The 23,172-nt window shown below is 42.2% G+C and overlaps 1 protein-coding gene across 4 annotated transcripts in view; it reads right to left on the bottom strand.

The window, feature by feature from the left end:
* LOC126236194 (sialin-like) overlaps positions 1-23,172 on the bottom strand; it is a 395,476-nt gene that overhangs the window by 149,143 nt on the left and 223,161 nt on the right. For 3 of the 4 annotated variants that reach the window (XM_049945299.1, XM_049945297.1, XM_049945298.1), the window contains exons 2-3: positions 11,381-11,424; positions 9,925-9,983 (exon numbers count right to left, since the gene is read on the bottom strand). In XM_049945299.1, the coding sequence (XP_049801256.1) occupies positions 9,925-9,983; positions 11,381-11,397 (76 nt within the window). In that variant the 5' untranslated portion in view covers positions 11,398-11,424. The remainder of the gene's footprint in view (positions 1-9,924; positions 9,984-11,380; positions 11,425-23,172) is intronic. The other variant, XM_049945301.1, reaches the window with a different exon arrangement.

Genomic DNA, 23,172 nt, shown 5'->3' on the forward strand with positions numbered 1-23,172 from the left:
CCTTTAGCACGGACAGATCAGCGTATATAAAAAAATGACATGCCCACAGTCCTTGAGACACTGTGGAGAGGTTTGAAAAAAATCTAGAAGTCGATCGTGCTGGCGCCGTTGATAGTAAACTGGACTCGCACTCGCTAGGGATGGGAACATCTGCCCCACCTCGCATGACCTCGTATCGTACAGACGTTAAATCCTTACTTTATTTAATCAACGACCCTGGTGCTCGACATGATGATATGCAACTTTACGCCACCACCTCTCTTCCCCTGGCTGGCAGAACAGTGACGATGGAATTGTCTTTCTATTACCACGATTCACACCGGCTACATCAGTAACTAGAGGCATTGCATAAGTGTGTTAGTGACCTCGGTTGGGAGGCGAGCCTCTAATGTCGTTGACAGAAGACGACACGAAGGTAGATCGGCACGCGTGAGCCACAAGCTCTGCCAGGGGAGTTAATACTAAGATACCGCTCCATTGCACCCCTGTGAGTAGTGCTACCTCATCGACAGGCAAACTGCGCAGCGTAATGTTGCAGCCGGCTGACAACTTTATGGCTGATTCGGGACATGAAATCGAGGATAGGTCTGCTATCAGGTTAATGGTATGTCCATCGGATACGCTGAGCGTGATTATTATTGCACACATAGGCGACTGGTCAGGCAGTTTCCCTTCTCTGCCTTACCAACTCGTTTGTAGCAAATACTGTGTTATCACAGCAGACCGTACAAATCAAACACGTTGCGCTACTTGCAAATACGCATCACACAATTTTGCCGTGTGATTTTCGAATGCACAGTGCTTCAAATGACACAGCAAATGGATAACGCCACACAGATGGCCGAAGTGCGCTTGAGTCGCAGTCGTGCAGATGAAATCCAATGAAACAGACCGTGACTGGAAGTTTTGTCTGTTATATAACACGTTCATGTACAGATGTTGGATGTAAGAAATCTGTCCACCACAAAGAGTATTGTGTGCGACGGAGATTTTAATCCTCTTCCGCCCAGAGAGGAACAGGTTGCTCAATACTCCTCCGCTAACACTGGACGTCAGTGAGACATTAGGGCTCGGTTTTCCTCAGTAGCAGCCCTTAATCACGATGCTGAGTGATTCCACACACGTTTGCACGGCTGCATGTACACATGTCGTCACTCGCTAAGACCGTTGCGAAACAAGAGCGGCGCATTGTCAGAAGACAGAACATGCGAAGAATGACGTAAGAAAAAAAACGCAAGAAACAATAATAATTAATACTGTTTATATTAGCAAGTTAACGCAAGACAATTGTTCATGATTCTTGCAGACCAAAACTGTAGCGAAAACTGCATTGTTACAGTGACCACCGAAGGTGCTTTAAAATAAAGTGAAACGCGTTTGGTCTAAGAGTTTAATCACGGTCGCAAAAAAAATGGTATTTAACTAATAAAAAATGTGTAGAGCACGAAAAACAAAGAAGACAACACGTTTCTGCTTTCCTGCAGACACAGTTCTGCTGCGGTCGGATAATAAGTGCATCGCAGTGTGCGACTGAAATTGCGCAGCAACTGGAAATTGACGCGCCGTGTACGACACGGTTCTTGTGGGCTGAACGCCTAAATTGCACAAAGATTCACTGTGAAATTTTGGCAATGAGTAATGCTGACCTGGAAGACCAGATCTTGTACCATGCGATTTCCAACTTTTTGGGAAGTTTGAAGTAGATCTTGTGAAAAGAGATCTTACAACGACAAGGACATAAACAGAGCGGTTCTCGAGTGGCTCTATGACGAGTAAGCCTTTTTTAGGGACTAACTGTTTACTTCACCGTGTGATTCAAAAATGGTTCAAATGGCTCTGAGCACTGTGGGACTCAACTGCTGTGGTCATAAGTCCCCTAGAACTTAGAACTACTTAAACCTAACTAACCTAAGGACAGCACACAAAACCCAGCCATCACGAGGCAGAGAAAATCCCTGACCCCGCCGGGAATCGAACCCGGGAACCCGGGCGTGGGAAGCGAGAACGCTACCGCACGACCACGAGATGCGGGCTTCACCGTGTGACTGAAGCACTTAACTGTAATTTATCCGTGAGTAATGACTAAGTCAGCGGAATTTAATTAGGCATTTACAGACATTTTGCGACTACGCTGAAAAATGGTGTCATGTATCTGTGTCACCTGTATGTGTAGTGCAACAATGAATAAAAATTATTTGGCCTGCCACATTAATATGTAACTTACTTTTTAAAGTACTCTCATAATACTCATACAGGCGAACCCTGTAAGTACTTGAACATCGTGAACATGAATGTTGCATAACTTTTCAACAAAATATTTCGAGCACCGTTATTCAGCAAGTGACATCATGATGAAAACACACTGTTCAATCTGGACATTGCGAACAGTTGTCATCCATAGAAATGTGCACGTTTGGCTTATGTGAATAACATATGTCACAGAGGTAAAAATATGCTGTAATTCCCGCATGTCTTAAATGTTACTATTTTTTCAATGAGTACTTCGGTGCAGGGTGTCTGGGTTTACATCTTTCGAACACTGGCGTTTCCCTAACGTATAGTGGCTAAACTTTTATATTGTTCTATAACATTTCAGAGTATAGTTTCAAGAAATATGCTTATAATTAATTATCATGCTTAGCTTTTGGACTGCAGTGTAAATACGCTGAAGTGTACAGGGCTTCTCTACCGCGGCTGCAGGTATACTGATAGCGACGCCTGCGCGTCGCCTGACGCAATACGCAGTGCAGTACCGCTGTGGGGGATGCAGGACATGCGACCCAAGGTGCAACGAGGACGCATTGGTTTCTATCGTAGAACTTGGCCTAACATCGCTATACCAAGCTGTTTGTGTAAGTACAGCTCAGCGTGCGAAAACTCTATTCTAAAGGAGCACCAGTCATGTCGGAACATTCTAAATATTTATGTGGCTAGCTCCTCCATGAATCGCACACCAGGTAAACGATTTCGACTGGGTAGTATGAAGGTTTCAAAGAAACACGACTTACCTCAGATACAAATTTTTAAAAAAAGGTCTATCAGGAAAAATCAGCTCGTTCAATAATTAAATTCTCTTCCATCTTATGACCCAGATGCATGAAATACGTCGTAGGAGCATGTGTTGTGTGGGGCGCAGCATTAACCTTTTGGCGATTCGCAAGTACAGTCTGTTCGCCTTTTTTAGGGACTAACTGTTTACTTCACCGTGTGACTGAAGCACTTACCTGTAATTTATCCGTGAGTAATGAATAAGTAAGCAGAATTTAATTAGGCATACAACAACTGGTGCAACACTTCCCACGTATATAGCGACTTGTTGCTCGAGGTTGGCACCGAAGTAAGAAACAACGTATGAACTACATACGATCCCGAAGTGATGGGAAACAACAAGGAACAAGTTCGTGGATAAGTTTGTTTGAAGTAACTGTATTTTTTACCGTACTTTGCAATTCTATTTACAGTTTAAATATAGTGTATTTCACTATCCAGGAAGAAGGAAGGAAATTTAGGGTTTAACATCCCATAAACATCGATGTCATCAGAGACGGAGCACAAGCTTTGACTATGAAAAGATGAGGAAGGAAATCGGCCGTGTCCTTTCAAAGGTATGATGTAACACAGGCATTGTACATTTCAATATAGAACTAAAACCATGGAGCATTAATTCAAGTTTAAATATTATACATAAAGTTATAGGGCATGTGATGTACAGACTCGAGGTAATACGCATTTCGTGTTCCCACTGAAAATATTTATTGACTTATAGTATCAATATTTGCTCACTCCAGAAATAATCTCAGTATCATAATTGTGTGCTCCTATTGTCTTATGTTAGCAATAGAATTTCATACTAACGTAATATTTTAAGAATACCTATAAAGAATGATGATATATTTTTAACGTTGATTATTTCGCGAGTGCAATTCTCGTCGCGACTAGGAATTATTTTGAGACCTCAGGAACTTTTAAAGTTCTTATAGCGAAGTGTTTTGGAACACGTAGTCAGTTTAATATTTTGGTCATTTATTCACGAATTGCGAGGGACACTTCGAGTCAGCTTTTGTTAATTTGCACGTCAAGCCAAAAGAGTACGCAGAAAAGGAGGGATGAAAAAGCATAAAAGCACTTTACTGCTTCGGATCACGTCCAAATTTCGCAAATGATTTTGAACGCTCCCTACTGGTTTCGTATGGAACAGCAATTTTTGCTGCCACGTTACACTCCAAAGGGGTGAGATCACATTCAGTAAGGCTACAGCCCTGCGATGTCCACAGAGTAGGTTTTAAACACCCACGGACCGGCAGTAGTGGCCATGTTTGTCAAGAACGTGGTCTTGCTTCTCACTGCACTGCAAACTATTATTTTCGGCCGCGAAATATGTGGGAATCAACAAACCAAGGGAAGGGGTGGTTTCATTGACGCTTTTTATGCCACCCCCAGACCATTTCGTGTCGGTTCTGAGCAGCTGCATGTCTAAAATGTTTGCCTCAGTCACCTACGCGAAAACTCTGGGTGTTGCGGTTCTGACCACCATCGCAGCGGCGTCAAAGAAAGGAGTGAAGTAAGGGTAAGAGAGGATGTGACGACCTTCCCATTGTGTGACACGTTCACAGTGGCGCTGGGCAAAGTTGTGCCGAAATTTGGTGCTAATGTGACATAATTACCCTACCTTACAGTTCACGCGAACTTCTGAGCTCTGGTTTGAAACGTCGTCGTGCCCGAGGGTGACGTCGCAGGGCGGCACACTTTTGCACCGTTACAGACGAAGATTGTAGCGACCTTTGAGCCAAATTTCAAACTTAAGCATCGCAATGGGTGAAAAGTACGCGTTTTCTAAAAAGTGATTCTATAATTCTGTGGTGCAGTGTAGATACGGAGTACAAGATCCGCTTGCTTAGGGAAGGGAAAGGAAATTGGCAGTAGACTTTGCAATGTAACCAGTTCGTTGTTCGTCTCATGTGCTTGAGGTAAGCCACATCAAAGCTTAATGCGGATGTTCAGACGAGGAAGTGAGACGACTCCTCCCCAACAACAGTCATGAGTCTTATGCACTGGGCCTCGGTTCTCAACTGCAGTCATCTAGCGACTTCATAAATGAACTTATCTGCCAAGTGTCGCTCAGTAAGAATTATTGGTGTATTGAACTCTCGCCTGACTCTGTTCGAGCTACGCAACCATAATACAATGTGGCTCTACAGGTAAGTCAGTGGTCAGGAGTTATTGGCGCCTACATCGTCGCCTCTGTTCCATTTCCCGACTCTTCAATAGCTGTTGACGTCGCAATGCGTACTGAAGCACTGTGTGTGTGACGCCACCTGTACGTCAGGCCAACTAACGCATCTTCACGTGATGGCCTTGCCGGACTATTGAATGCAATTCGAGTTCCCACGAAACGTGCGAGCTCATTATGCTGATAATCTCAACCGTCATGGTCCGATTGCGTTCGCTTCTAGATTGCTATGGAAAGTCTTACGGTTTGTCAATAACAGCTTCTCTTTTCAGCGGGCCTCGTTTTGTGCTTGGCAATCGAGCGATGTTTCTTACGCTCATTTTGTCTTAAAATCCAGTAATAAATATTACTATCTTAACTCACGACAAGTTTATCTCTTTCACATGGCAAAACAGGGATAGTTATTCAGCTAATACGGCAGCCACCGTCGTATGTAATCGTAACACACTACTAAGCATCATTTTGCAATTATCTCGTCTGTGCTCAGGCGCGAAGTGAACTAAATCCTCACAGTTTGTTACAATAGCGGTCGCTTACGCGTGTGTAGTGTAGGCCGACCGCAGTGGCCGAGCGGTTCTAGGCGCTTCAATCTGGAACCGAGCGACCGCTACAGTCGCAGGTTCGAATCCTGCCTCGGGCATGGATGTATGTGATGTCCTTAGGTTAGTTAGGTTTAAGTAGTTCTAAGTTCTAGTAGACTGATGACCTCAGAAGTTAAGTCCCATAGTGCTCAGAGCCATTTGAACCATATCCATCAATATGGAACGTGGACTGTGAAGGCTCTTCAAATAAACTACAGCCATTTGAAACATTTTGTGTAGTGTGTATCGTCAGTCAGCCGTAGTGACGAACCCGCATTTATCCTCCAATATACACGCTATTAAAATGCACTGCATCTATCTTACGTACTGCAGGTTCGCATGGATAAAGTGATATCGAAAACGCGCAAGTATGTCGCAATCTACTATGCTTGTCTGCTTCGGATAGTTAGTTCAAATCCGTGATTTGTATATGCTGTCGACTAATTACTGATACCATAGAGTACAGGAAACTTGACAACTTTCCCGTCCAAAACGCGGGTTTTTGATAGTCGTTCCATAAACGTGAATATGTAGGTATTAGTACTAATCACACTAAGCAATAAAGCTCGTAGTTGTTCCACGAGATTTGGCTGCAGACTGAAAGCAGCGGAAGTTCTTAGAATATATGAATAACAAACCACTGTTGTTTGCTATCTTTAGGGATGCTTCTTAAATATATGATATATGTGTCTGACTTAATGTGTTAGACATAAAAGAGGCGGTTTATTTATAATCAAGAAATGAAGCATGATCGTTATATAAAATGACGGTGGTTCAAATAATACGTTGCGATACATAAAAAATTTTCGGTTCGACATGTACTCATGGCACTGAAAGGTGACGTTAACAACTGCAGTTGTGACACCGATCTTCATTCTGTTTATTTCAAGTGTGGTTTTTGTAAAAGGCAGTATACTATGTCGAACCATAGCGCTCATAAGACTCACTACCAAGAAGGGACGTAGAGGTAGGTTACAGAACAACAAGTGGCGTATTTTCCGTTCGTTGCGTCTTCGGAAGTTCAGCCTTACCCAGTCTGCACGCCATGTCCACCGTTGAGATCTACAGAGGAAAATGCTGTTCTTTCTGAGGACGGCGTACATTCTGCAGAAAAAGGTTATACGTCGGCAATCCGGGCTTCATATTTTTCACTGTCATTGCGGCTATAAGGAAGCAAGTACCTCGGACAGTTACAGAGTCAGGACTTAGAAGAAGAGAAATACTGAAACTATCGACACACCCGTCTGCCTTGATCCATGACATCATCAAAATGATGGCACAACAAGAATTGTAGTAGTTCTTATGAGATCACAGTCGTTGACTCTGCTAACTCACAACCAGCCACCTTTCAGGCCAACCTAGACCTGTGGATACGCTGCTGACCTATCACCACAATCTACATACCAAAAAACAATACAAAAATTGTCACTGTTCTATTCTACATCTGTTTGCGTAAGAACGACGTCACACGTGACAATATGACACCGGCAAAGGCGTCCGCTAACGGGGACTTCCTCTAACCCGCCCCCACCCCGTTCCATTATCTTTTAAGTATCGAAGAAAGCGATACATACTAATAATACACCTGTGAAAGTGTCGCGTCTGTCTCTTTGAATTCGCTTCTCCAAAATCTCTAGACGAATTTTCATGGGGGTTTCACAGGTACACTATGTGATCAAAAGTATCCGGATATCCACAAATACGTTTTTCATACTATGTGCAATAAGGTACCACCAACTGCTAGGTACTCCATATCAGCGACCTCAGCACTCATTTGACATCGTGAGTGCGCAGAATGGGGCGCCCCGCGGAACTCACGACCTTCGAATGTGGTCAGGTGATAGGGTGCGGAACTCACGACCTTCGAATGTGGTCAGGTGATAGGGTGTCACTTGTGTCATACGTCTGTACGCGAGATCTCCACACTTCGAAACATCCCTGAGCACACTGTTTCCGATGTGATAGTGAAGTGGAAATGTGAAGGGACACGTACAGCACAAAAGCGTTCAGGCTGACCTCGTCTGTTGACTGACAGAGACCGCCCACAGTTGAAGAGGGTCGTAATGTGTATCAGGCAGACATCTATCCAGACCACCTCACAGAATTCCAAACTGCCTCAGGATCCATTGCAAGTACTATGACAATTAGGCGGGAGGTGGACTCGCTTGGTGCAAGGAGCATAAACATTGCAGGATTAAACAGTGGAAAAACGTTGTGTGGAGTGACGAATCACGGTACACAATGTGGTGACAATGGCAGGGTGTGTGTATGGTGAGTGCCCGCTGAACGTCATCTGCCAACGTGTGTAGTGCCAATAGTAAAACTCGGAGGCGGTGGTGTTATGGTGTGGTCGTGTTTTTCACGGAGGGGGCTTGCACCCCTTGGTGTTTTGCGTGGCACTCTCACATCACAGGCCTACATTGAAGTTTTAAGCACCTTCTTGCTTTCCACTGTTGAATAGCAATTCGGGGATGGCGATTGCATCTTTCAACACGATCGAGCACCTGTTCATAATGCAAGGCCTGTGGCGGAGTGGTTACACGACAAAAACATCCCTGTAATGCATTGGCCTGTACAGAGTCCTGACCTGAATCCAATAGAACACGTTTGGGGTGTTTTGGAACCCCGACTTCGTGCCAGGCCTCACCGACCGATATGGATACCTCTCCTCAGTGCAGCACTTCGTGAAGAATGGGCTGCCATTCTCAAAGAATCCTTCCAGCACCTGACTGAACGTATGCCTGCGAGAGTGGAAGCTGTCAACAAGGCTAAGGGTGGGCCAACACCATATTGAATTCCATCATTATAGATGGAGGGCGCCACGAACTTCTATGTCATTTTTAGCCACGTGTCCAGATACTTTTTATCACATAGTGTACCTTGAGCATAGCTTGTGACACCGTATGAAATCGGATCACGGGAAAAATATATCTGAATTGAAAGTTTTATCCATAGTAATATTACAAATGCGAATGTCGCTCTGTTACCTTTTCACGACTAAACCGCTGAACCAATTTCGATGACATTTGGTGCGGAGGTAGCTTGAAAAAACACAGGCTACTTTATATAGAGTGCAGTACACGATACTTACTGATCTGAAGAATATTACGCGAATTAGGGAAATACAGTTACTCTTTGAAAAAGCTTTTAGCTCTTTGACTTCTTATCTTTATGGTATTTGTGAGAATAGTTTTATTGGTTGATACGTCCGACATTACACCATTAAAACTATTGTGCACAATGCTTATGCAATGTTTAGTGTCTTTAATTCTTACTTCCACATTGTTTGTTACATAATGTACACTTTGTTTAATGTGTAGCTACTTGAGTAGCACGACGCATAGATGCGCACCCCTGCCTCTTCGCCTCTGTATGCAATGTGCGGCAGCGACGCCGCGTATGCCGTATTGTGCTTTGGGGCAGCATGCGAGGAGGGAGAGGGGGAGCACACCACGGGCTATGCTTAACACAACAGACAGGCACGTGAGGGCTGCTGAAATTATTACACGTACAGTAGTTTGGTTACTCACCAACACTCATAATTAACTAAACTATCGATACGTGAGTACAGCTGTGGTAACAGCTAGTCTATAATAAATGTTGAGTGGCTAACCTACAGTTCTGTGGGATGTAATGTTTTGTGTCACCTGTAAAATTTAGTTCATGTGGCATGACAAATCTAGAATCTGAACACGTCACTTATTAGGTCTTGGGATCCGAGGGTTCCGTAGAAACTTAATTATGTATATAGATATAATAATAATAATAATTATGATTAAAATTACAATGTCGTGTGGCCGACGTAATTATACTAAACATAGTCTAGCTCGATGCAGCCAGATTGTGCGTGTGTTGCCAGACGACATCATGCATATACGAGTGGTTTCCTTAACATTAAATTTACGGTTTGTTGTCAAATGGCAACACCATGCAATAGAAGGCTAATGAGAAGTGCTACTCTGAAATGGAGAGACTGGCACAGAAGAAGACGGCGGGCGGGCTTTGGCGAGCAGACCGGTGTCTGCCCGTGGGTAAAACTGCGCGGCCCTGAACGTGTGACCCAGATTATGCCCCCCCCCCCCCCCCCCACATGACAGGCGACAGGCCACTTACCTTGTATCCTGCGACAGGAGCATGACGAGTATTTCTTTATGTTAACAGCTTCGTCGAATCTGGAAAACACCAAACAGAGAGATTTTCTCAAAACCTCATCGAAACAATCTATCTGAAAATACGCTAATAACTACTAAATACTATGTGTATCCAAGTGAAACATGGACGATAAATAGTTTAGACAAGAAAAGAATAGAAGATTTCGAAATGTGGTGATACAGAAGAATGCAGAAGATTGGATGGGTAGATCACGTAGTTAATGAGTAGGTACTGAATAGAATTGGGGAGAGAAGCAATTTGTGGTACAACTTGACTATAAGGAGGGATCGGTTGGTAGGACGCGTTCTGAGGCATCAAGGGATCACAAATTTAGCATTGGAGGGCAGCGTGGAGGGTAAAAATCGTAAAGAGAGACCTAGGGATGAATACACTTTGCAGATTCAGAAGGATCCAGGTTGCAGTAGTTACTGGGAGATGAAGAAGCACCGTGACAGAGTAGCATGGAGAGCTGCATCAAACCAGTCTCTGGACTGAAGACCCCAACAACAACTATGTGGCCAAAATATGATGTACGTTTCTATCTTTTTGCGTATAAATGTGCATATGTTAGCCAATGAACAAAATTCGTAAGCTTAAATTTTACTCTAAACATCGTAACATTCGTGACCAACATTAATTTTTAGATCTCTTTTACGCTCACTTCCTGAGGCTGAGACAAACTTAACATGGACTTAACGAGGACGCAGATGTTGTGCTGTTATATATACTGAACCGATTGGCATCATTCTTTGTTTCCGACGAAGCTAACTAAATTGTCTAGGAGTTGTACCACTTTTATTCCGATCCATCAACTACAAATATTTATACTTGACAGATGAAGTCGAAAAATCGATGAAATAGCTGTGTTTGTTTCAAATGGCCGTCATTTTGTTTCCTATGGTCCAAATAACTTAAGCGACGGACAACTCCTAAAGAATCTTATATACTTCGCTAACGTTAACTCAATTTTGATTGCAGACGAGCCGGCTGACCTATGACCATACACGCGTGGAGGTCTACATAGAAATTTTGTTTCGCTCCGATGGCACTTCTGCATTTGCTCTTCGACATTTGCGGTAGAAAAATTTCCAGTTTGTAGAGGAAATATCAATAAACAGTTTGACCAAATTTGACATTGATATCTATAACACATCCCGAGAAAAAAATTCTCAAAGAACATGATTTTTTCGGGCCAAAGATAGTAAACCTCCCCTTAAGGATTGAAGACGCTGCATCTGTGCTCTATTAGTGAGCTGAATAGCTAACATTGTTTCTTTGTAGAGTAAAGTCCACAAAGATAAACCAAAACATCAGGAGTCTCTATCAGTGTTGTGTTAGATTTACTTGAAACAACGGACAGAGGAGTAGCTCTGGACGAGTAGTGAAACGTGCGTCGCTAAGACGGCGGGTCACTCACCTCTGCGCCTCCTCCATGGTAGTGGCGGCAGTCCCTGGTTAGTCCTGCAACAGGCAAAACACAGGCCGTCAGATGGTCCGCCGCGAAAAGCGCGCCAAAGCAGAGTGCAGCCATTTCCTCATAAGGTCCATTATCAATCATAAGAACTGTGCGAACGAAACGCACAAGTGTTTCGAAAAGTTTTTCAGATGTCACAAATTTTTGTTGGGTTACATTATTTGTCAACAGTTGTCTCTGAAAAACATTTTCGTATTTTTGAAACAGTCACAGTCGATTAAGTCAGTCTGGCTTGAAACTGCGCTGTTGTTGGCTGCAGGGTGTGCTGAAACGCAAATGCAGTTTTATATTTTCCAGTGAAACAGATTATGCGGGCCTCCAGTGTGGAGTTCGCTTGAAGGCTGTTTCTGTTCTGTCCATGGATGTGTAAACCAGGCGTGCGCTCCTATCTACGGCAATTCAGACGTAGCATTTCATGTAAAGTTTTCAACGCTTTCGACTGGAGCGATATAAGAATCAATGTCGTGAAAATACGCTATGCGAATTCATGGCACTTTGGTGACTTAAGTGCTTGGCTTTCCAAGGGCGAAGTAGAAGTGAAGACGTAGATGAAAGGCATTTTGTTTGGAGAGAATGACATAAGATTCCAGTTTTACAGTCTTCTACAATCGGAGTTCTACGCCAGCTGACTAAAGATAGTGTAAGAAATTGGCTGCGGCCTGATCAAGGAACAAACTTTTATCAGGATGCCCGGACGGGGGGTTTGAACAATCTCTATGTAAATGAAAAAAATGTAGTTCAATCTCTTTAAAGTTCTTCTGAGTGTACTGTCACATTATCTTACAAAATCCTAAATTACTGAAGTACTGAAGTAAACAACATTTCTGGCTTGTGCCGCCCTTTCCAGGCAAAGATTGAAGGGCCACAGCAGCACGGCCAAATCGACAGCTACTTTAATATTTTAGGATTTTAGCTGCTTTGACACGAGCCGCGGAAATCTACGTGTCTATGAACAGTTCGAAGTTTCATCAACAATCACATCATTTGAGACAAAGCACAAACTTGAGCTGAAATACAAAAAAGTCAATAGGATGTGTCTATACTTTTATTATCGGAACTATCCAGGTGTTCACCTTAATACAGTGAAACCACCGAAAACCTGAATCGGGATAGCGGACGCGGATACTAAACACAACCTCGCAAAAGTGAGTTCTTTCCCTTGACCGCTGCGGCGCCTTATATATCACGACACTATCTGTGACTGTAGAGTGTAGGTGGATATTACTCTACACCTCGAAAAGACATAACGATACGCGAACAAATACTTCAACCTCTGCGCTGCTTCCATTGCAAATTTGGGTATGGAAAGCTGACACATCAACCTTCTGTGTGAACGCTTGACTCATCAAAGTTGAACAAGTAGCACTTCAAAATAATTAACGCTAGCTCTGTTTGCGCAATGAGGCAGTTCTTTCCAGATAGTGATCTGCTGAATTTTAAGATTTTGTCAGCTCTTAATACTCGTAGACGAATGTTTAATAATAAAATATTTCAGAACAGGCGCAGAAGCTATTAGTCCTTTAGGGATCAGCTTCAATCTCCGTATTTTGGTAATAACATTGCTGCAACACGAAACTTGAGTCATGTAGATTTAACGGAATGATGCTGCCTATGACGCTAACATTTTTCATTCCAATTTCGCGCGAATTATGTTGCAATTGACTATCACAAGTCACTACAGTTTTTCCATCGAGTGGTATTGATACGTTATAGTGCTATGTAATATTCGGCGACTTTTTTATAGCTGCATAAAATAATGTTGAGGAATACTCCGCCATCGCTACCGAAATGGTGCATTGAGAACTGTATGAACCGACGCCACACACGGAGAGTAACTTTCACAATCTGAATATAGAGTTCAGTTAACTATATATGTACCCAGTGTTTAATTTTTACCCAATCCCTTATTCCATTCCTCCTCTTACTCGATCAGTTATTATTATTTGTGAACTCCAAAATCATGTATTTCATTAATATTTAGGCCATCTCATTCTAACGTAACGTTATACAAACGATTTTCATTGCTGCGCTACACTCTGCAGCGTTTGGAATAATTAATATTGTATTTATTGTATTCAAGACGCTGCCACATTCCTAGCTACTTTTATATTCAGTTTTACGCTGTTTATTTAATTTTGTGTGACTTACGTTAGTGTGGAATGTGTGTGTTGAGAAGAAATAGAGAGAGAGAGAGAGAGAGAGAGAGAGAGAGAGAGAAGATGACTGCTCCTTGTTTTACCTACGCCGTGAGTAGTCCTGCAATGCTTTCATATTTTTCGCCTTGTGTACAAATACAGTATTGCAAAAGAGTATTTAAAACTAGATGACTACATCAGAATTCAGGCAATATCTAATTTTGCTGTGTCAGTCACTTCAGTAAACTTCGTCAGCAACAGTCCAATATCCGTTGAATTCAGAGATGATGAGTACTACCAGTAACCTACACCCCAAAGTATTTTAAGCGTCGAACTCATGTATAAAAAAGCTTCAGACGTCTGATTATAAATAAGTTACTCTACTAAATGGTTGAAGGCGCAAAAGCCTAATTATGTTGGGTTTATTAATTTTAGATTCTTTACCAGATGACTGTAGTCTGGGTAATTTGCGCTTAGTTTTAAAAGAAACACGTTTTCACGCATCTCGATGTTTAACACGTCATGTCACCTGAACCATGCACCGTACAATGATATAATTTTGCAGGTAATTTAAGTAGTACGAGGGGACATCAAAAAGTAAAGGGACTTTTGCAGTTTCTCGCCATAGGGCTTGGTAACACTGCTAGTATCCAGGGCTGAATTATTGTCGTCTGCAAAAATTCTACACAACGTGTCACTCTTATTCTCGCATTAGTCGTATTGTAGCAGACCGCGAAACTTGGCAGCACCACTGTCGATCTGCACCAAGGAGGATATGAGGGCAGTGATCCGCTTTTTGCTTGCGAAAGGTGCTGAAACTGCAGAAATTATATGTGGAATGCAAGCGCACTATGGTGACAGCTGTTTATCGCGGAGCAAGATCTACAAATGGATAGAGCGCTTCAAACAGGGCTGGTTCAAATGGCTCTGAGCACTATGGGACTTAATTTCTGAGGTCATCAGTCCCCTAGAACTTAGAATTACTTAAACCTAATTAACCTAAGGACATAACACACATCCATGCCCGAGGCAGGATTCGAACCTGCGACTGTAGCGGTCGCGAGGTTCCATACTGTAGGGCCTAGAACCGCTCGGCCACTCTGGCCGTCTTCAAACAGGGAAGAACTCTACGTGACGGGGAAAGATAGGGCAGATCGTCGACGTCAACAACGGAGGACAGTTTGGAAGCCGTTGAGGTTTGGCGATGGAAAACAGACGAATCACAGCGGACGAAATCGCCAATACATATCAGTCATGCTTCAGCGTATTCCATCTTACACGACAGGCTCACTTTTCGGAAAGCGTGGAGTGGGTACCGAAAGAATTGCCAGGGCAGCGTAAGGCGCAAAGGATGTATATATCTCGTGAATATCTTGCCCGTTATCATCGCAAGCAAGGTGGATTTCTACAGCAAATCGTTACTGAGGACGAAACGTGGGAGCGTCATCACGAACCAGGAAGTAAGGCTGCGAGCATGGTTTGGAAACAGCCATCGTCACCAAAAGTTAAGAAATATAAACGTCAATCATCAGCTGGTAAGATTATGCTAACACTATATTCTGGGACATGGAAGGTGTGGTAGCTGTTCATTTCACCCCGAGAGGCGAAAGGCGAAACTGTGAACAGTGAGAACTATTGTGACGTGTTGCGAACTGAACTGAAACCTGCAATCAGATCCAAACGTCGCAGAATACTGCGAAAAGGTGTCATCTTGCAGCAAGATAACGCTCGGCCACATTCTGCCAATCGGAAAGAGTTGGAATTCGAATTACTGGAACACCCGCCAGACGTATCATCAGAATAAATATTCCTTTTCTCAAAAGTCCCTTTAACTTTTTACAATGTGGATGCCGTGTGCAATACGTTTTGTGAACAGGGTTAGTAGTGCAAAAGTAATAAATTAAAACGTCGTGCCTAATGCTGAACAGCATGAACAGGAAAGTGTAGTATATGGTGAACTTCTTTGTTTTCATTATTTTATGGGAGGGGTCTGTCAGCGAGAAAAAGTTTTGAAATGGTTGTGACGGTACGTCACATAAATGGACATTTGGAGAAAGGGAAAGGAAGTTTGTGTTATGAGACGTGTGAATTATAAATTATTTCAAGACTGTATATGTGTGCGCGATATATAAGAAATAGTAAAGAACGTAAGTTATTATTATCAAAACACAAATATCGATGTAATTAACAAAACACAGTTTTTTTGGTATAATCTCTGTGGAACATAGGCCATGAAGATCAGAGACAATGCTTTGATTGAACTATCGCTCCTGTTTTGTTTCGTCTAGCGGTAGGCCGCCATTGTAGTGCTGTCTGATAATTAACGTAAGTTTTATCTGTATTTTTGAAAAATATAGTAGAAATTGTTATTAGAAAGTGTGTATTACTGAGTTAGTTGTCACCTCTCATGATCGCAACCATTAATTATAATTAACAAAATTTTTACAGAACTTCGTAGTGCAGGGAGTTCATCTCCCTAGCAGGATTTAGTCGGCCATTACGCTGATTGTATTATTTAATTAAAATTTCAAGTCATAATATTAAATGTAAATGCGAGAGACTTCTCAATTTTGATCTTTCATTAATTTCGAAGTTAAGATTAATTTCAGTTACCAAAATTGACAGCACTGAATGAGTTCAGTATGTTTCATTTTGGCCGCCTAACGGCAGACGAGATTCTCTCCAGTTTTGCCTTGCAAATAATGAATAAGAAATATTGAAAAGCATTACATTCCGCAATATCTCAGTTAATCTTTATGTAATTTGGTACATAAATAACCAGTAGCCCCTGAGACCCATATTAATAATTACAGTTCGCGTAAGAATACGCATATTTTCTTTTCTAAATAGCAACGCTCACGAAAACTATTTATTAGAAGGCGGTGAGTCGCGCGCTGTGTTTAAAAAATATTATATAGTACGTACGTCGGGACAGCCGATGTCCGTACGAGTGTTATCGCGGTATGAGTTAATTTAAAGTCTCATGCTAGCCCACAATATTTAAAGACACCCCTACCAAAATCATAAAATATATAATTATAAAAATAAAAATATACACTTATACTGTGATAAGTGGCGCCCAAAGTGCAAAGTTTGTCTGAAGTCGCTAAGTGCTCTCATTCTCAAATACTGAATGAATGTAGTCTGAATAATTTGCGCGCAATGAGTTACACTGCCTTAGGACATACTCACAGTTTCTTATTTTAATAATTGACTTCTTATGTTAAACAGTTAAATTCAGCTCATACTTCTTGATGAGTAGATAATGACAGCATTTTAAATTCTTAAGTTCTGTCAATAATTATATTAAGTACTGAAAACCAAATTTCAGTTGCCCAGAAGTCGCGCAACCTGCAGCTAGGACTGGCTAACCGTATTAGTCGTTAAGTAATGCAGATTTGACGAGCTTCCACGTCTGTCTGCAATGCTATCTGAACGAAAAATAAACACTTTTGTATGACCCAGGCGGTTCGGACAGGCCGAATATTATTACGACGTACGCGCGATATCAAAATCACCGCCGCGCGGGATAGCCGTGCGGTCTCGGGCGTCTTGTCACGGTTCGCGCGGCTCCTCCCGTCGGAGGTTCGAGTCCTCCCTCGGGCATGGGTGTGTGTTGCCTTAGCGTAAGCTAGTTTAAGTTAGATTAAGTAGTGCGTAAGCTGAGGGACCGATGACTTCAGTAGTTTTGTCTCATAGTCCTTATCACAAATTTCAATTTCAAATGTTCAAAATCGCCGCACCATGCATGTGTCATGTGTCACTCCAGTGGGCGAAAGATATGGCAAAGTCGCGTAATGTGATATTGTCAAGGAAAAGTTTGCAAGAAAATGACGTCAGTCTCGGCCGAAGTTATCAGCATAGCCGCGAGTAACCTTGCATAGCATAATCTTACTTTCTGTATTTTTTACCTACAGGCAGAAACGTAGTTTTAAAGAAATGAAGTTAGTGGATGGAATACATAAAAATCTTTTAACTCTTTTAACACAACGACACAGTAGGCGCCTACTGCGATTCTGGTCAGATATGTGAATGCACTCACTAAATACGAACGACACGTCTGTAGTACTATCCACACGTATCTTAAGCGACGTAAGTTGAGTATCAAGTGTGCTACCATTAAGAGAAAAAATTAAGGTATTTTAGAACTATCGTTTTGTCAGCTATTAGACTGATTCCGAAGCCGGAAACAGGATGTGTGGATTGCACACCGTCTAGGGGAGATATATGAGTTCCGAAGGACAGAAGTGAAGATTAAGAGGGAAGAAAGCAACTTCACTGTGCCGGCTTGTGCTGGCAGTTTCCTGAGCCACATACATAAACAGAAGAGCAAAAACAGTCCTAAATGAAAGCTGTGGACCTACATTCAAGGAATTTAGGCAAGGAGGTAGCATGCAGAAAGACAGACTGAATACCTACTGGTGTTCATGTTAAACCACAATTGAAACCGCCAGTTGCATAAGAATATTATATTTTCGAGGCGGAATGTATTTCGCCTCCCCACCAAATGCTTCATACAACTGTTGCAAAATTCTTTGCTTCACCATGGTTTCACATCTTCTTATGAAAGTGTGTGTTACAAAAAAATGGTTCAAATGGCTCTGAGCACTATGGGACTTAACATCTAAGGTCATCAGTCTCCTAGAACTTACAACTACTTAAACCTAACTAACCTAAGGACATCACACACATCCATGCCCGAGGCAAGATTCGAACCTGTGACCGTAGCGGTCGCGCGGTTCCAGACTGAAGAGCCGAGAACGGCTCGGCCACACGAGCCGGCTGTGAGTTACAATCACAGTATTCACTACAGTCTGCTACCTCAACGGAGAGTCTCAGTACAGTTGGGGAAATACAGGTAACCTAGAATTACAAAAGCTATCTGCTGCTTTCTTACCGAGTTCAGTCGAAATACGGGAAGAGTGGGTAATTTAGGAGGCAATGCAAAATTATAAGTATCGATTTGGTACCTATTCTGTGCATTTCTCAACAAACGGAAAAAAACATTCAAACTTCGTGATGGGAGCAGCGTACCTATCTCGATAAAATATTATATCGAGAAAGCATAAATGTACACCATTAAAGCAGTAGAAATGGGAAGACAGAAGGCGCTGTGGCTTTCTTATTCCTGTTCACTCTGTTCTCTTTAGTCTTCAATATTAGCAAGATATTCAAGACAGAATGTTAGGTAAACGATCATATACAGGGTGTCACAAAAAGGTACGGTCAAACTTTCAGGAAACATTCCTCACACACAAAGAAAGAAAATATGTTATGTGGACATGTGTCCGGAAACGCTTTCTTTCCATGTTAGAGCTCATTTTATTACTTCTCTTCAAATCACATTAATCATGGAATGGAAACACACAGCAACAGAACGTACCAGCGCGACTTCAAACACTTTGTTACAGGAAATGTTCAAAATGTCCTCCGTCAGCGAGGATACATGCATCCATCCTCCGTCGCACAGAATCCCTGATGCGCTGATGCAGCCCTGGAGAATGGCGTATTGTATCACAGCCGTCCACTATACGAGCACGAAGAGTCTCTACATTTGGTACCGGGTTTGCGTAGACAAGAGCTTTCAAATGCCCCCATAAATGAAAGTCAAGAGGGTTGAGGTCAGGAGAGCGTGGAGGCTATGGAATTGGTCCGCCTCTACCAATCCATCGGTCACCGAATCTGTTGTTAGGAAGCGTACAAAACACTTCGACTGAAATGTGCAGGAGCTCCATCGTGCATGAACCACATGTTGTGTCGTACTTGTAAAGGCACATGTTCTAGCAGCACAGGTAGAGTATCCTGTATGAAATCATGATAACGTGCTCCATTGAGCGTAGGTGGAAGAACATGGGGCCCAATCAAGACATCACCAACAATGCCTGCCCAAACGTTCACAGAAAATCTGTGTTGATGACGTGATTGCACAATTGCGTGAGGATTCTCGTCAGCCCACACATGTTGATTGTGAAAATTTACAATTTTATCACGTTGGAGTACATACTGACGAAACAAAAATGAGCTCTAACAAGGAAATTAAGCGTTTCCGACACATGTCCACATAACATCTTTTCTTTATTTGTGTGTGAGGAATGTTTCCTGAAAGTTTGGCCGTACCTTTTTGTAACACCCTGTAGAGACCAAAGTTTTCGAAACACCCTCACAGAGGCCCCCTGCAACAGTAGCCGAAAGGTTGGTAGTTTTTAACACGTGACGCGGTCACATACACAGAACGATTTTACTGAAATGGACTCCAGACGCGAAAGTCTACGCTCATAACATAGCACACAATAGCTTATCTTTCACAAGAAGTACTTAAATACTTCATGGTTTGCGTCACGGCGTGGATCATTACTGGACCCCGGATTTTAGGTAAAAACCTATTTTGTTCCTGAGTTCCTATTTGCATAAAATTTTGTACTTATGCGTTTCATGACTATTTACACTTAATAGCGTTAATTCTATAGGACCTAAAAAAGCCTATTTCGACGTTAGTGCCTATTTTTGCCTATTTCGGCTTTAATATCCTAAAAAGTGCCTATTTCATCATATAAGGCAGTGGCTTCGAGTTTTTCCAGACTATACGACAGATGGGGGAAAAAAAATATTTTCTGCCCAGTGTGCAGCAAGGTGGCTAGTTGATATGCGCTTATGCTTCGTATTTGCCTAACACTTCGGTCTTTTTTTATTTTTTTATATCGCTATCCCTGTTAATACCAAATACTCTTTATAGGTGTTTTATTATTCATATGTAAAAAATAGATCACGGATCTTTAGGTTAAATTGAAGCAAATTCTTTTAACCAATAAATCTGGTGAATCCTCTGAAAGAAACAAGTTCGGCAGTGATTTGTGTCATGCACTTGTGGCAGCAAACATCCCCTTTCGGAAACTAAAAAACCCTATTTTCAGAGGTTTTCTTGAGAAGTACTGCTATCAGTCTATTCCTGCAGAGTAAACTTTACGTAAGAATTATGTGGATTCAGCTTACAATGCTGCATTGCACAGAATCCGAGAAGATGTTGGAGAATCTTGTATATGGATTTCTGTGGATGAAACTACTGACAGTCTTGGCCGTTACATTGCAAACCTGATTATTGGCAAGCTAGATCCAGATGCTCCATCCAGGGCTCATTTGGTATACTCAAAACAGCTTGCAAAAACTAACCAACAAACAATAGCACAGTTTGTGAACAATGGGCTTAAGGTGCTATAGTCAAACGGAGTGGATGAGAATAAGGTGCTTCTGGCCGTCACTGATGCTGCTGCATATATGATAGCAGCGTTTCAACTATTAAAAGCATTCTATCCATTGATGCTGCACGTAACTTGTGTAGTGCATGGGATCAACCGCATAGCAGGGCAAGTAAGGCTACAATTTCCAAAAGTAAATAAAGTAATATCTATGGTGAAGAAAATTTTTGTTAAGGCACCATCAAGAATACAAGCATTCAAAGAACAGCTTCCAGATGTCCCATTGCCGCCAGAACCTGTTGTCACCCGCTGGGGCACGTGGCTGATAGCAGCAGAATACTATAGTACGCATCTCTCAGCTGTCCAGAAAGTGGTTGAAACTATACCGGCGGATGCTGCATCCGTAACTGCAGCAATGGAGTTACTCAAAGATTCTTCTTTAAAACGGGACTTATCTTACACTAGGGCCCACTACACATTTATGGCAAGAATAATTTCACACTTATAAGGCTCAGGGAGACCTATCTACGACAATATTTCTTTGCTTGAAGAAGTCAAAATGAAAATTAATGAAGCGCCATGTGAAGTAGGGGAAAAAGTACGGGCAAAAATGCAAACGGTTTTGCAGAAGAAAACTGGCCTGAAGGAGTTGTGTGCAGCTGCCGACATACTTAGTGGAAAATCCAGCACTCCTGACTGCAGCATTCCTGTCCAACATGTGCCGAAAATGAAGTACGCCCCTGTCACATCTGTTGATGTAGAACGTTCTTTTTCAGCGTATAAACTGATTCTGACTGACTAGCGCCACAGTTTATCACTAGAAAACCTAGAAAAGATTTTGGTTATTTATTGTGAAGCCAACTATGGTCATCTTTTTTACGGAGATCTTTATCTTGCAGGAACTCAAAAATATTTGGAGTTATGTTCAACATTAATGTTGTAGATTGCTGTGCTCTGTAACTATGTAAATATTCATTCTCCTTGTTTTAATGACTAATGAGATGTTCATACTGTCAACATTGAGCATTTTAATTTATTTTTATTTTCTCTGCATCATTTTTATTAGAGCCCATTTTAGGTTTTATATAACCTAAATGAACTACTGAAGGAGCCTATTTTAGGTGCCTAAAACACTTTTTTACGACCTAAAATTCCGTGGTCTAATCATTACGTTCAAGTAACAGTCCTGTAGTGATAAATGAGTGCTTGGTAGGGTCCCAGTGGGGGGTAATTTTCGGGGTAATTTTCCAATGTTATCCTTGAGCCTACAATGATTATGAGGTGCCTCGTGTGTGTGGGGAGCGGGGTTCTTCATGTGGGTTGGTGTGACGAGTCTTGTTTTTAGTGGTGGTGGTGGTGGTGGTGGTGGTAAACGACTGTCGAATAAAACGAAGGGAGAAAGTAAGAGATGGTGCCGGTACATTGCCTAACCCTACAGAATTGTATAAAGAGGACCACTCGGTTTAATGCAATCATTACCAACAGCGTCGCATATCCTCACGCCATGTCACACTGGGAGACGTTTGCGATTTAACACACAACGTTCACACACTGTCTGGTGGTCAGAAATTTGATACTGTCTCCGCCCCTCTGTTTGATAGCCAAGTACTGTTGAAGGAAGATTCTTCATTTTGTCGTCAGCTTTGAAAGGGCTTTCAGCATCGTGACGGCCACTACGCTACGAGTAACATGCTTTACTGACTTCGGATACGGTAGCGAATATGACCATCATAGGCAATGAACTTCTTATTTCACTGAGAGTTGTACAACTGGTCACTTCACATGGTAACAGCAGCATTTTATGTTACTGACGAAACTTGTTGCATTACCACATTACGTATATCCTTTAATGGAGAATATAGTAACCGTAGCTAAAACCAACAGCAAATTACACGACCAATCGCATTTACTCTTACGTGCCTAAGGCTCTGTCATGTCTGTAGCACCATTGAAACAAGTAAAGGAAAAGTCTATTCTCCTCAACAGAAGTTCTACCGAAAAGCTCCTTACCACTCCGTGGTGCACAGCGTAGAATCGATTGTTACTGGCGTCGAGGTGCGAATTCGATCTCCTAGGACCACCTCAGATTCTTAATTGCCGAGGAAGTCCGGAACACGGTGCACAAAGCCTCAAAATTAAAAATGAACCCCATTTATCGTTATCTCTACTTTTTTTTGCAAGCAATGCCATAATAGAAAATTTGTGTTTAATACAGCCCACTTAGCGAACAGTCTTTGACGCTACCAGATATTCATTGTGCGGGTACATCATCTGATGCAATTGATAACTTACTCATCAAGCGCCGAAGGCTTTGACCGCCGCAAACTAATGATGCTTGTGAATGCGCACGTAAGCTTCTTCTGAAACTCTGCTCGGCATATTTCGCCTCACGTGAAACGGTAATTGG

This window comes from Schistocerca nitens, chromosome 2 (assembly GCF_023898315.1).
Source record: "Schistocerca nitens isolate TAMUIC-IGC-003100 chromosome 2, iqSchNite1.1, whole genome shotgun sequence".
Taxonomy (NCBI): Eukaryota; Metazoa; Arthropoda; class Insecta; order Orthoptera; family Acrididae; genus Schistocerca; species Schistocerca nitens.